The following is a 15,521-nucleotide window of genomic DNA, read 5'->3' on the forward strand; positions in this document are numbered from 1 at the left end:
TTGCTGTAGCATTTTAGTGACCTATTAAGAAGGGTTTGGGTCAGTGTGTTGACAAATGCCTTTTCTGAGTAAGAAAACTCCTCCTTCCCCTCTGGCTCTCTTCTCTAACCCAGGCACCAGTGATGCCCTAGCATGCTCCCTGTTGGAAAGGGGAGTCTGGCTGATTGGCTGGGGACGTGCTCACACAGGTGTGACCATCCCTTTGCCCTGTGGTGGCATCTCAGAGTCTGATGCCACCACATGACCTGCATCTGGCACCTGTTGCCATCCTCAGCCTGCCCAAGAAGCACTGATCTTTCTGCCTTTGGCTGGAGAGCAGTCCAAGGAGCAGATAATGAAGAAACACTCTGCTCCATCCCTGTTGCAGACCTTGTTTTGAGATCTTTCTTGCAAGGCAGGATTTTGGATTGGTTCTGGCAGAGTTAAAACCCCACTGTGGCAATTTCCTGGGCAGTCTGAGCCACACCTCAGATCTGTGAGCACAGGTTCCTTTAGTGAAGGATCTGTCTGGGTAGAAACTTCTGCTTCTGCTGTCTTACAGGTCCCTAATCTGCTGCCTCTTCTACATCCCAGATGTTCCTGGACACCAGGGTCCCAGGGCTACAGCTCTCCTCCCTTATCCTTAGTCTAAGCACTGCAAGGTCTGGCTTTGCAGTCCCCTTTTGCTTTCATTATGTGGCCACATGAAAAATTAATCTCTTAGCTAAAGTGCCATAATTATTTTAGTCCGCTAGGACTGCCCTAGCCTTGCCTTGAGTGTCATCCAGTGTGAACTCTGCTTTTGAAGTTAACTCTGCCCTACAGGCTAAACACACATCACTTTGGAGATAACTTGCAGAAGCACTTTCTGTGTTTAAAATGAGGTTAGATCCAGGTTCAGCTGGAAGGTGAGTGTCCAAGGCTGAGCTAGAGCTGGACTTGGCAATGTGGTGTTTAACTGAATCTTGGTAGGCTTGAAATAAAAATGCACGGTCTGAGTGTTTTCCTCCAGAGGAACTGGTGCAGCCACACAAAGCTTGTGATTTTTCATCCATCTCAACCTGCTCTCAGCCCTTCTGTAGGGACCCTACCATCTTGGGACAGTGGGTCTTCAGGAACAGTTCTGTGCAGATGGTTTCCTGGATCTCTCCTTTCCTCTACCCCAAATTATGCTCTTCTTCTCAGAAAATACCCAATCCAACTGACACACAATCAGTTTAGGCCTAACTTTGGCCCACCCCAAAACAGTGAAGTCACAATGGGGTCTGCATTTCTTTATTATCCTCACACTAAAGTTCCCCATCTGCTGCCTTTAATGCTTTCAACCTTCCTAGTACAGAGCCCAGGTCTTGGCTGCTGTGGTCCTCGGTACCTTGGGTCAGTCACTGTTTCCTGTGTTCAGCAAAAGCTTCCAGACTGATGTGCAAGAAATGGGGATGTTTTTGCTATTTTCAAGACATTTGGAACATCCTCACACATGAGTCAGTGGGAATGCAGTGATTGGGCTGCTCTGTTGTGAATGAATGTTACATGTCAAGTCATTATTTGTCTTCTCCAAAAGAAAATATTTGTTCCTTGACAAACTGAGGCAGCCCTTTCCCTTCCTTTCCCCTTTAGCACACTGGATTTTCAAAGCTCTCACTTTTGGAACATTCTATTTCCAGTCCCGAGAGAGACAAGGTGACGAGCTGTCCTTCCTGATAAAAACCTTGCAGTATTTTTACATTACAGAGTGGCTCTGTTTAGTTTGTGCTATATTTATACCAGGGGAAAAAAAGAAGCAGAGAAGTCTTTCCCATCCAGTAAGAGAGAAAATAACTCTGAGCATATTATTACGAACAACAAGTTTTTCTTCTACAATGTCATAAATTCATCCGAGCCAGGATTTGTACTGGGAAGGTGTTTTCATAATTATGGGGCAGGAAGGGACAGGAGTGAGTATTAAACTGACCTAATTAGAGAGGTCTAAAAATAAAGTAGGAGTAGCAAAATATACATATATATAAAAAATTGATGTGAATATATGTAAAGTCACATGAATAGATACTGGTTTTCCTCTCTTTGTAGATCTGGCAGTTGTTTCCTTCTCATGATCTGATCAGGAAGAGGTGAAGAGGCTCTTTGAGTGAATTTGCAGTACTGGGCTCTGTTCCTAGGGAACTTTAGGGTCATGTTAGCACACAAATGGCAAATACTAACACACTCAGAGCTTTATTCTTTTCCATGGGCTCTGGCATGAGATCTGGAGTCAGGAAGAAATGTTTTTCCTTTCTCACTGCAGTGCTGTCCTTATTCAACAGAGACCCCCAATCACTTCTGGGGTAGGTAGGCTTAAACTGCACAATGCCTAAAAATGCCTTGACCTCTAAGGAGCTGCTGGGTAAACAGCAGTTCTGTTCTGCACATGGAAAGACATCTCTCAGTGTCCATCCATGGTTTTCCTGGAAGATTCCTTGGGTACTGTTGATTCTGTGAGTTTGGGCAACTTGAGTACTATATGAGAAAGTTCCTTCTCTGCTGACTCCACTGTAAACAGTTATCTAAGCAGTATTTCTACAAATATTTTATTTGTACCGATACTGCACAGGGCCAGCAGCACAGAGAGCACTTGTTATGATTTTCCAGAGCCATGGAAATATGAACTGACTCCAAATTTTGGAAGGAGGATAATGATGGTTATGGGAGGGGCCGAGGGGCATGTGTTCTGTTTTTAGATTAGAAGATTGTCTGTTCCTGGGTGAAGGCTATTACTGGTGTCTCTGTTCAAGTCAATAGAGAAGTTTTTGTTTCTGCATTTCTTAATGGAATTTTCAAAAGATGCCTGTTATTGCAAATGTGTTTTCTCCATCTCCATGCGCACCTCACATGCACACATCACTTGGCAAGAGCATTTCTTTCACAAATGGTGTACTGCTACCCCTTTTGGTTCTGATCCTGAATAATAGCTGCTCCTCTCCCAAGCTAAAGACAGTTGTGGTCACCTACCCTTAAGGGGAAGGGAGTCAATAGAGCCTATTTTGTACAAGCCCTACTGTGGTTATTTTTCATTTTAGCTTTGAGGATTCTTTGTTCAGCCCTCTAATTAAAAAATGTGGTGAGTGAATTTGGTGAAAATTGTGTCAAAACAAACAACATGTGAAAATGAAAGTCTATTATAATTATGCTCCTTCTAGCAATTATTGCAAAATAATAAACATTCAGCACTTACACTGCCAAGAAGGTTATGAACATGAATTAGCAACAGGTATTAGGTAATCATTATAATTCCTCTAGTCTGTAACACAGAGAAACTGAAGAAAACTGTAAAATGACACAAATCTCCCTGAAAGCAGATGGTGGAACTCTTTGGGGAAGAGGCATTTTCTGCATCCAGAATTCTTCTGGCTCCTGGCCACTGCCTCAGACAAAGAAAGAATAACAGTGCCTGGACTTCCCATCTTTGCTCATTCTTCTATGTGTTGGTGCCTCCCATTACACATGATTTTATTGTTAATAACACAAATAAAAAGTAACTACTTCCTTAACAATTTCTGTTGTAATAACACTGAATACTGACATCCTTTGAAGCACCAATTACAGGTACACGTACATGGCTCGCTATCTTGGCATCATTTGTTGCAGTGAGTACTATTTTAATACTCACATGTGTACTTTGGCTAATATATTGGTAATTCTCTCTTTTGTTTTTCCAATCACTGGTTTAATACAAAACATGACCTGACGCAGGTGCTTTATTAACATTTACTTTGTTGCATACATCAAACCAAAAGCAAACCTATCTCTTTTCATATTATGTATATTTTATAGCTGAAGTCCTGCTATTTCCTGCTATCATCTCTAATTCTGAAAACCAGTGCAAGGAAATAATTTGGCTCTCTCTAATCTCACTGGTTATTGCTTTTGCATTATGATGGTTAAAAACAACATAATCTCTCCTGAGAACTTTCCTCTTCTGCATTACTTTATTGTAGGTTTGATTTTTTAGGTATTACTTTCCTAGTATACCCATAATTGTGCTTCTCTGTATTTCTCCTGGTATTTTCTGCAGTTTCTTTTGTCAGTCCTGCTTGGGCTTGAACCTTACTCTTTCAAAAAAAGCATGAAACAAATTCTTGCTACTTGTGTTTTAAACCAACTGATTTATTCTTTATTTAATTTAATTTAATTTAATTTAATTTTAAATTTTATTTTATTTTACCTTTCTCTCTTTTTTGCTCTGCAATGAAATGGAGTGAGACTGAACAGAGAAAATTTAATCAGTCTCAACTTTCCTTCAGGCTGCTTGTGGCTGGAGAAGGGCCCAAACTAAAACCATAAGGTCAACAACCCTTGCTTCCTGTACCTTCCCCATCTACTGAACAGAGCAGTGTGGAAACTCTGTGCCCAAATGCACATCCAGACTTTGCTAGTAGTCACTAATTTCATAATGGACTAAAGTAAACTTGGCTTCAGACCAATTCTTTCTTCTAAGATGCTGGCTGTTAGCCTATCTGTATCTGGAATGACTTCCTACATACCTTCCTTGTACCGCTGAGTACAATTGTACCAGGAGTCTGAATAGAAACTCTCTTCCTCCTTAACTTGTGACAGCAAAAATCAATATAATTAAGGAATAAAAAGGGAGGGAAATTATGAGATGGAAGAAGATCTGGTGTGTGCTGCAGAAGACAATAGCCAACTGTTCTGCTGAGAGATTTGTCTGGAAATGCTGTTGAGATTGGAGTACTTCTCTCTGATTCTGCCCTCATTTCTGTAGCCAGTAAGGATCCTTGGTGCATGAGACACATGAAGCCCTGCATTACAGGTGAAATGGCAGAGCAGTCAGAGACATGCAGGCTTGCAAGGTCTCAGGGGAGAGGTTTTCCTCCTGGTTTGTCCTGGTTGGTTTTTGTTAATTGAACCCTTCCTAGGAACAAGTTAGTGGCTCCCTACAAGCACCCCTAGGCTGTCTGCACACACTCTAATTCAATGACACCTCTGCCTGCTTATCATAGGCAGTACCAATATATTAACCAACATTTCCTGCTGATTTACATGTTTGTTCCTTGATGCTGAAAGCCAACTCCACCGCTGGCACAGGGATCTGTGCCCACTTCCTCCCCAGCAGCTACCATCCAGACAGGGGAACATTGCAAGCAGAGCAAGAAAGATTATTAAATCCTCCATGTGCAATCCAGCAAGCCAGAAAGGGCTTCTGTTTCCAGAGCACAACAAACAAACTGTACCAAGTTTAAATTTGGTGTAACTATATATATTTTTCAGGCAAAGTGTGAGGCCGGGAGAAGATCTGTCTGCTCTAGGGAGGCACTGCGACAGGCGTATCAGTTACGAAGTTCATGTACCACTCATTTGGATTCTGAGATGATGCCTCAATTTTGTACTTCTGAACAAACCAAGTTTTAGACAGAGAGGGGATGCCTTTTGAAAAGATATATGCAAGAAAGAGGAGACTCAAGTGCAGTAGGAATGTGCGGGCGATTCCTCACTGAAAGGGGAGCCCAGTCACCCCAAAAAACAGGGGCTGCTAATTCACTGGGGAATAAAGATCCCAGAGAGCCTGGGAAAAACAAACAGGTCCTTCTGGGTAGTGAACTGTTTTTCAGGATTCCTTGGCAGGCAACCAGCCACTCTGCTTTGTAAGGTCTTGTTCTTCCTTGCAAGGAGGAAAAAAATAACTGAAGGGCTCCCATTTTTGAATAAGGTCATCATAATGCACTCAAGAAGCCCAGTGCCACAGCTCCTCATTGTGAGTGCTATGGGGTGTAGCTGCACTTTACAGGTGCTTGAATAAACAGCACTACCACTTTCAGGAGAAGAGAAAATGTATAAAAGACAAGCCTAATGACTTCAGCCCAGGCAGCTTTTCCCCCACACTTCACCAACCCCCCTTCCCGCATCCCAGACAGTCTCCAACCCAATCCCACTGCCTGTCTCCAAGTGCGTGACAGCGGAAAAAGGCCTTTGCTCCCACAGGAACAGCCAGTGCGACCCAGATAGGTTGTGGGGAGCTTTAACCCCTTGGCTGGCTGGTCACATGCCATGTGTAATCACAGGAATGCTGAGCCACATATGTATCTGTTTCCAGATATATATATATATATATATACATATATATATATATATATATAATTTTTTTTTTTTTTTTTACTTACCTTCCCCATTCCAGCATGAGCATGTCCCAGCTTGACCACTACAGGAAAATTTGGAGTTGTGAGCTGAAAGACAAAAGGACTCTTTAGTTAGATTTTTTCCCCCCCAGCTACTGTATTTGGAATAATTTTCTTTTATTAGTAGCTTTTACCCCCTTCCTGGATGCTGTAAAGTGCATAATAAGAAGGCCAAATAAAGTTTGCCTGGATGATAGGGCAGTGAGCAAATAACGCTTTACTTGATCCCATAGGATTGAAAATGGAGGCAGAATTCCTTAGATCTGACCCACTTCTGCTGTGTGATAGCAGTTTTCCCACTGTACATAAGGATTTGTGTACACCCATATGCATGTAAAACACTGTTGCACTGGCAAGCCTGAGTAAGTGAACACTTTCAGATGCTGGAAACAGCTGAATGGTGAGAAAGACAAGGGTTGTTTGCTCTTCTCCACACTGACTGCTTTGGTCTTAATAGTGAGTGCACTCCTCCCATCCACAGGGAGGGTGGGGGGACAAGGAGAGAAGGAAGCGGGACCAACACTTAGGAGCAACTCACAGAGTCCATCTATTCATAAAGCCTGTTCTTTACCTTCAGGGGTGGGTATAGTGAAAAAAAGAAAACAAGGAGGATTTGAATCAGCAATAAAAATAGAAAAAGTCATATGTTCTCCCTGGCTTGTGTGGTGTTTCCATTGGGAAGGGTCTTGCCACCCAAGGCATACAAGGTCCTCTTAGAGCATACGTGGGATTGATTTTACTTGAAGAACTGCAAGTGCCCTCTCTGCCTCTTTTTCTCCAGTTTCAAGCTCGTGCAAGGATTCACTTGGAGTGGTGGGCTCAGAGCTGGGCAGCTGTACTGGTAGGAAGTGCACATGTCAGGATTAAGTAGGTTATATGCACCACATTTCCCCTACGTACTGGTTGGTCCAATTCTACACCTCTGCTTGGCATCCCTGTGTCCTTCATCTTGTCCTGTGCTTATGATTCCTGTGATCTAAGTGCTATTTGTTCAGTATATGGCTGGTTAATTTTTATTGCATATTTAATTTCCTTTAAAGGCACTTTTATATTTGCTTAAGTGCCCGAAGTGATGAGCTCTATTCATTAAGCAGTTAACCTGGAGATCTGGCAAAGGGAGGCAGTTGAATTTTGATGGATAAATGGGTCTCCTATTTATTTATGTTTCAGAATAGGTAAACAACTTCTTCTTGTGCTAATTACCAATTGTCTGTATGGGCAGGCAGGCACTACGCCCTAAAGATAGAATGGTGCTGCAGTCTCCATCTGTGGCAGCTCACTATAAATAACAAAATTAGTAATGAACACTGATATGTTTTGCTATTCGGCTGCTTATATAAAGAAATGTCACAGGAGAGGGGAACAGTGAGTGCATCACGTCCTCAAGCAGCCTGTGTCCCTTTCTTCAGGCAGAAAGCTGAAGAAAGATCCTCTTTGGACCACAGAAGGGCATTTTAAATCACAGTCCTGGCACAGGCTGGGACCAGCACCACTGCTTCAGAAGAAGAGGCAAAAGACTGACAGGTGGCCGTCCTGAAGTCAAATGGTTGCATATATGTCCAGGCACATGCTTTTGTCCTCTATTTCACCTTTGCCTCTTTAATCATTGGAAAAGCCTGAGGCTTAATTTATGCTGGCATAAATGAATCAATTGGAGGACTGCACCTGAGGCTTACTGAAGATAGGTTTCTGGATGGACCATGCCAGGCCTTTAATGCTGGAAGATGAAAGGCAGCCTAGTAGTTGGGGGCACCCACCTGCTCAGGCTCTGGGAGATGTGGCTCACTTCCCAGCTCTCTCATCCCTGCCCCATGTGTCCTGTTTGAGCCAAAGTGCTTGCAAGCCCTGGCCTCTGTTCCCTGTTTGGGAGCGGAGGCAGCAGCTGTTCCTACGGAGCAGGAAAAGCAAACTGCACGCTGTGAGCCCGCCTGATAGCCTGGCAAGGAGTGTGCAGGATAGATAATGCTCTATCGCCAGCTCAAAGCAGACAGAGGCAGGAAGCAATGTCTCTGCTGCCCTGCTTTTTGTCCCCTGCCTGTGATGTTGCTGAGGGAGCCTGCTCGGGCATGGGGCCCAGGAGTGGGAAGCATCTGTTTTCCTGTATACATGCAAAGAAAGTTTGGGATCCAGTAAACAACCCAAGTTTACTGTTAGTCTGGAAAATACCACTGGCAATGACATTGTGCGGCACAAACTGCTCCCTTTCTTTTTGCTTCTTGGAGACATCACCTCAGCTTTCTTACTAAGGCTTGATCCCATGCCATGTAGGGGTGATCAGCATGTTGGGGTCACATGTGGCTTGGCCTAGGCATAGCACTCGGGGCTTGAGGTGACACAGATCCAGACTGTGAACATGTGGTAGCCTTGCTGGGAAAGCTGTGGCTCCAGAGAAATGCTGGTGCATGGTTAGCCAGGAATCTGCCTCTGCTGCTGAAAACCCATCAGATTTCCATATACATGAACCTGTCTTATGGGGTAACCAACAGGAGAGCACAGTACAGGCACAGAACTGCATTATATAATGAGGTTATCTAGTGACAGTGGAGTGCCCTTAGCCTGTGCTGAAGTTAAGTGTAATCAAAAGCTCTCCACAGTCTGCAGGACTAAAGCAACCAGAGTCCACAAGCGTGCACTGGAAAGCCCTTGCTGAAGTGGTGGAAGAAGTTGAACACCACTGCAGTCAACAGGGAGACCTCCAGCTTCTACCAGAATCTTGCTGGGACTCATGTCCCATTTTTGTTGCTAATAAGGTGGCCAGCCAACATACTTGGCAAGCACCCAGATGGATAGGGTAGCCAAAAGAAGGGAGAATCTGTTATGCACACAACTCTGATGCAATTCACACACAAACACAGTGAGAAGATCTGTAGGTGGCCAAAGCCACCACAAGGGCAGACCCCTGAGATGAGTATGTACATATACTGAGTCATAAATTTCCCAGGAAAAAAGATTATTACAATCACAGAATAGCATCATATTTTAATAAGAAAAGAACGTTTTTACTGAAATCATGCAAAGACATATATCTGTGTCTTTCTATGTGTTGCAAGGACTCCTCTTTTCTCAGAAAAATAGTGAAAAATACTTTGATAATTTTGACATGTGCATGAACTGTTGACAGGACTAAGATTAAGGTAGCAGGTTTTGGGATGGGTCTGTAGTGCTGCAGCTAGCTCAGTGATCATATGCAGGGTGTTAGTTCATATGCATAACTCAACCCTTTGAATTAAAATCTTACAAATGTATTCCCAGAGGTTGTGGCAAAGCCTTGAGGTGCCAAGGATTACATAAATGTCTAGAGCTTGTTGTATGTAGAGGCCTGTTAAGAGTCAAAGAGAAATTTGAATCCTGAACTAGCAACTCATCCATGTCTTTGGTAGTAGGGAAGAGAGTAATGAAAATTATTTCCAACTTAGAACGCCGATGGTCCAAAGTGTACCATTTCAGCCCCTGATTTTCAGAGCTCTGCTCTGTGTGTAGTGTCACTGCAAAGACAACTTTGCACTTTATCAGTTTTGGCAGTGGTGCGTAAAAGTAGCGCTGGTATGCACACATTAGTGTTTATTTGAAAACAGCGTGGCTCTCAACTGTGACACTTTCCTCTTTACCTTCTGCCCCTCCTTTTCAAAAAATAATGAGGGCTTCAGTACTTTTTGTAAATTTATGAATATTTTCTCTATTTTTTTCTGGTGGAGCAGTAGAACAGAGTTGGATCTAAACTGATCTGAAGGAAGGAATGTTAGACAGGCAGTGTTCAAAGCCAGGTTGGACAAGGTCATGAGCAACTTGGTCTAGTGGAAGATGTCCCTGCACATGGCAGCAGGGATTACAGATGATCTTTAAGGTCCCTTCCAACCCCTTAACAATTGATGATTCAATGAAACCTGTGAGACCCTCAAGAGAGAGGTTGATTTTAAGTTTGTGATTTTTTGTACTGTCCTGTAGTCCATGAACAAAGTAGAATGTCTCTTTTGATTTCCTTCTGCTATGTATAGTTTTGTGCATTAGTTCACCTTAGCTAGTTCATTTTATACAATTAACTTTCAGTTTCTAGAACTATTCTTTCTTCTGCAAAACCCTTCCAATCAATGCTAAAATAAATAGTACAGGCTGCAATTACATAACGGAGGAAAACTCCCCCATATTAGGAGGAATTTGGGGTGGTGGGAGACAGATCGTTAAAACTTTGTTCTCTTGGCATTGGTACTGTATTACCATAGCATCCAGTGTTTTCAACCAGGCCAGAAGGCCCCATAGCACAAGGTATTGTAATTTTGCCCTCACCCTTCCCCCATAAGTAATATTCTGAATTTTTCTTTTATACTCTAAAACTGATTTTTTATGTTTACTTAGCTGCTTTCACTTGTATGATGACAAAGTCTGGTTTGGGTGGGTACCTAATGGATGATGGGAATGTTGTTCACGCACTTGAGACCTAAATGTTGGAAGTAACGTGTGTGGCACTTCCCTGGTGTCAATTAAGTTGAAGGAGATGTGAACATATAATTTCCTGTAAAAGCAAGCAAGCTGATTCAAACCTACAGGAAAATAATGATGTAATGACATTATGTCATTATGTTTATGGAACTATCCTACTAAAAACTTGAGCTGAAGATCAGCACTGGCAAGATCAGGGCCGCATGTGATCTGGTTTCCTGTAAGACGCACACCTGTGTGTCGGTTACTGTATTGCAATTAAAGCACAACGAAGAAAAAGATTATTATTTGGGAAAGGGGCCTTCAAGACAGCTTTCAATTCAGTTGAAGTAAATGCTGAGGAAGAGTAGGTATCTGCAAAGGTCTCAAGAGGAATGAGGAGATAGGGGGTATGACGAGAAGAGCAGTGAGATACGTGTGACACGAGGAGTTCAATGACAAGTGGATCACAACAGCATTATATACAGGTGGGATCTGAAGCAGTGAGGCAGTTGATGGATGACATGGCAGCAGAGTGGTAAAAATATCCTTTGATTCTCCCATTGCTTTAAAAAAGTACAACAAAAGAGAAAAAAAAAAAAAGAAACCCCAACAGCAGCATGACCTAATCCCCACATCCTCGAGTAAACAAACCACAAACTAATGTTTCAGGGCTCCTAACACTTTCTGTGGTTAGAATGGGTCATAGAAGTGAATAAAAAGTGGTAAGCACAAACCGGAACATTTTGTCATTGATTCCACCTCTAATGTTATGTAACTTCTTTATTTGAGACAAGACATATTTGGGTTCCCCTAGTGGAGAATAGGAGTGTGGGCATATGATATTTTTCTAATTCCTTTGGAGCTTCAAGTGTGAGAATTATACTAACATATCCAGACAAGCAGATGCGCAGCAAAAAACCCCAAAATGCAGTATGTGTGTACTTGTATTCACACACATATCTAGCAGTCCTGGTTGATAAATCCCCTCTACCACATATCAAATCACAAGCAGGTTTTTAAAAGATTCCATGACTTCGTAGAAAATTTCTGTAATTCCTTAATGCATGATGTTCACTTGGCTATTTTGCAGTGGTGCCTTTAATGAAGATTATCTTTCCTTTGTTGCTAGGAGAGTGAATACATTCTCCCAAGTCCTTAAGTTGAGAAACTGTCCAAATATTTTTTGTGGGATGCAGTGGAAAAGAAGAAGAAACTCGAGTTTCATTTTCCTCCTGACCTGAATTGTGTGCCTTTTGCTGTATTTTTCTCTAATTAGAAAATTCCATCCCACAGGTAAATGCATTGCAAAGGAAGAGATGGTGAACACCAGTTGTCAACTGTAGCATCTAAGCTATGGTAAAAGATATAAGGAGACAGATGGGAAATAAAATGCTTTATGAATTTATGCTGGAGTCTTCAAAGCCATCATTTTTCTAAAAATCCTTGAGGTTCACAAGATACTGGCCAACAAACCTCCCTTCACTTGGCAGGTATGACTGTCTCCTTTTCTTTGGGAAAACTCTGAATTCTCACTGATTTTAAAATGGGCAGCATGGGGTTTCTTTGGAGAGAAAAAACTTCCCTAAACTTTACAGCGGAAAACAGCCTTTTGCAACAAGTGTCACTGAAGCCAATCATGACCCAGTTACTGCTGGTCTCTAATCTCAGCACACAGTCTCCTGCAGGTACATTTCCGTCACCAAAGGACAATGTGCATATGATTCTCACCCTGACTTTTACACACAGGGAAGCTGTGTGTCCCGACTGCTGGGAGGTCCCCACATGACTCCAAGGGCTTAGTTGCAATTTCACAGCCTTCTATAACACATCTGAGAGTTATCTCACTGTAAAATAAGAAGCAGGTCCTGGGATTATTAGTACATTCATTGCGAAATACCTGCCTGCCACAGAAATGGCTTCGAAGTTTTCTTGTGAGCATCATGCCCTTGTGAGAGCCAATGACCACGTGCAGACTTGGCCAGCGTTGCCATGTCACATGCTGGCATGAGCCATGAGCCATGGGTGCTGCTTGGTACAGGCAATGGGATACTGGAATATTTGAAGCACTCTCTGGGCTCCTGAAAGCTCTTGGGTAATGAATCACCACCTCCTTCCTTCTTGCCCTTCTTCAGCAATGAAAGCTATAGAAATAGCAGCACAGAGGACCAGGCACAGTTGGACTTCTTTGAAAGATTAATTTTTTTTTACTTTTTTAAAAGCACAGTTAATAATCTTGATTAAAGCCTCAGGAGGGACTTTATCCATAAAGAAGAATGAGGATTACGGGAAGTATCACCCCGAAGCTGGCATCTCATGCCACATCTATACAAGTAAATAGACCAATGACATAGTAAGGACACTGGCCCTGATTTGCCTGTACTGTTAAATTGTTAGACCAATCTCTGGCATATTATGTCTCAAGATGAATAAGCTTCTTCCAAGCAATTCCCAAGCGCAACATGGAACCACCATAAGTCTGCAGACATGCCCCACATAACACTGTAGGCTAGAAGAGCTTGATAACATAGCTGTGGCTGGGCCATGACAGAGCTGCTGGAGAATGAGCCTGGCACTGTATGGTTTGCTACTGCTAATACAGCCTCTGTGTGCCTCACTGGGCTGAGCAGGAGAGTAATTCTTATCTTGCATTATGTATTATATTTGTCTGCTGCCACATTAGTGTTTCATTTTGGTTGTACACACAAATGGTCTATCTCATGCAGCAGATGTCATACCATTCCCGTATGACAGTTTCCATTGACTACTTTTTTCAGGCTGACTTCTCAGTGGGTCCTTTTTTGGCTTACAGCCACAGATATTTACACCACATTTCTTTTGCCTGCTGATCTCGAAAGTCAGGTATTGCCTCACACGAGAAATGTTTGAGCTAGGGGCTCAGTTTGTTCTGTTTCAGAGCTAGATTATATTTTCAGCTTTTTGAGCCCTTAGGCTCATGCAGGAATTCAAATACTTTGCTAATGTGGACTGGAGAAAAATACACATCCCCTACTTTTTGTGCTCTGGGACACAAATGCGGGGAGTAAATCTTGTTCCATGGATTTCCCTCCTTCTTGAGATGCACGTGGAGTTAAACAGTGGCAACAACTCTTCTTAATCTGAGTTTGTTTGGTGTCTTTTTTAGGCACCTAGAGTGGGTGGGGGCCAGGTATGAGCTCTGCGCTTCCTACATCCTCATTCTTGTGCTTCACAGTTTCAAGCTTCTTTCTCCAGATAAAAATCTTCTGTGTTTATCCAGACTAATTTTTGGCTCATGTCAGAGACATTGAGAACATGAAAGGCAGCCATTGTATCCCATGTTTGAATTAGCTCTGTGTCTGTTGAGATTTCTTGGGAACTTTCAAATTACATGTTTTCAGTAGGAGCCAAAAACTGTAGGAAGGGCTCTATTTCACAATCTCTCCAAATTCAGCAATTGCTTGGGAAAGAGAATGAGGTCCCTGGGGGCAAATTTTATATTTTGAAAGGTGAAAGTATCATGTTTCAATGATTCAGTGAATGAGCACTAATTAACTTCTTCCCCCATCCCCAGTCCAAATGGGACATGGAATGCTTTCAAACTGCAAAAGGGAAGTTTTTCTGACATGCATTAAATTTCTCCATATTTAATTCTTGAGGGTTTTGGAGATATTCAAAACCTTGAAACCTCTCAAGAGCTGAGAAATACATTTTCCCGTCTAAGGCTTCAAGGGTATTGGTCCACATTGGCACCACTTGGGTATTTGTCCCTCTTGTGTCTCATTCCATGAGAAAAGATACAGTCCTGCCCCACCTGTTTGATAAAGCCCCTAGAGCTCCCAATGAAGTGGAAGAAGCTGTGGGTGACCTGTGCTCCTAACTGTCTGTGAACTCAGGGCCGAGAGACAACCTAGTCTGATTAGCAATAACAAGCAGAAAGGGAGATCAAGCAGGCTCCACACAGGACACAGGCAGAGTTATTTTCAGCTGGGACTGGCTTCTGTTTACATCTTTCCCAGCTGTAACAAGGAAGGGGCTCCTGAAGTGAAAGCATTCAGACGAAGACAGAAGAAACCACTGTGTGGATCAGCCTTTTTCATCTCACAACCACCACCTCAGCCAGTGGCATTTTTCCCCCGCTGAGCACACATTGATGTACTACAGGCTGAAACAGCCAAGAATGGTGAGAAGCAGGAAGCAGAGAAATTCCTTTTGGAGTAACACATAGACCCTCTTCTTTACCTTGGGCAAGCCTGGAGTAGCAAAGGATGCTGTGGTCTCTGTGAGCCCACTCCTTCTGTTTGTCTAGAGAGAAAGGGTTCACCCTTTACTGGAAAAAGAGGTGGAGACCTGAGCTGATTTCATCTCTGAGGCAATATCTCCACTTCTCAGGGATAAATGAGACAAATGTGATTGAGTTGGTCCACGCCCAGTACAGGAAGACATTTGTTTTTTTCCCAGGCACAGTACTGAGGCTGTTGTGGGATCCAGGTAGGATTTTGGAATGCAAGCAGAAACCCACACGGAGGTAACCAGGGATGTGCTCAAAAGAAGGGCATTGGGTTCAGCAGAGGAGCTCATGCTAGGCACTCTGGTTGGAGGTAGAACCAGGCACAGTCAAAGTCTGAAACTAGTCTGGAAAGATGTGTTTCTTTTAAAAAGTGTTTCTTGAATACAATTCTACCTCTTTTCTTCCCATCAAACTTCATGCCATTAAATTATTTTTCAAAAATAGTTGCTGAAATCTTCTACTGAGGTCATGGTTTTTATTCTCATGGAGGAAGTGCCAGCACCTCAGTAATGCAGCAGCTGAACTTCTCTGCGGAGTTTCTGTGCTGCACAAACTTTGCTATCAAAGTACACAGATCAAATTTCAGGGGGGCAGGAGTACCTTTTAAACAACAAATCTTTGCACAGACAAAGGAAATAGTTCACTTTCTCAAAGAAGATAAATCATACCTTAACTGTTTAGGCTTACAT

At 42.7% G+C, this 15,521-nt stretch overlaps 1 protein-coding gene across 1 annotated transcript in view; it reads right to left on the minus strand.

The window, feature by feature from the left end:
- The window catches only part of SYN3 (synapsin III), a 185,078-nt gene that overhangs the window by 26,605 nt on the left and 142,952 nt on the right, over nucleotides 1-15,521 (minus strand). The window contains exon 7 of the mRNA XM_058805619.1: nucleotides 6,132-6,194. Within this exon, the coding sequence (XP_058661602.1) occupies nucleotides 6,132-6,194 (63 nt within the window). The remainder of the gene's footprint in view (nucleotides 1-6,131; nucleotides 6,195-15,521) is intronic.

Source organism: Ammospiza caudacuta, chromosome 5, assembly GCF_027887145.1.
Source record: "Ammospiza caudacuta isolate bAmmCau1 chromosome 5, bAmmCau1.pri, whole genome shotgun sequence".
Taxonomy (NCBI): domain Eukaryota; kingdom Metazoa; phylum Chordata; class Aves; order Passeriformes; family Passerellidae; genus Ammospiza; species Ammospiza caudacuta.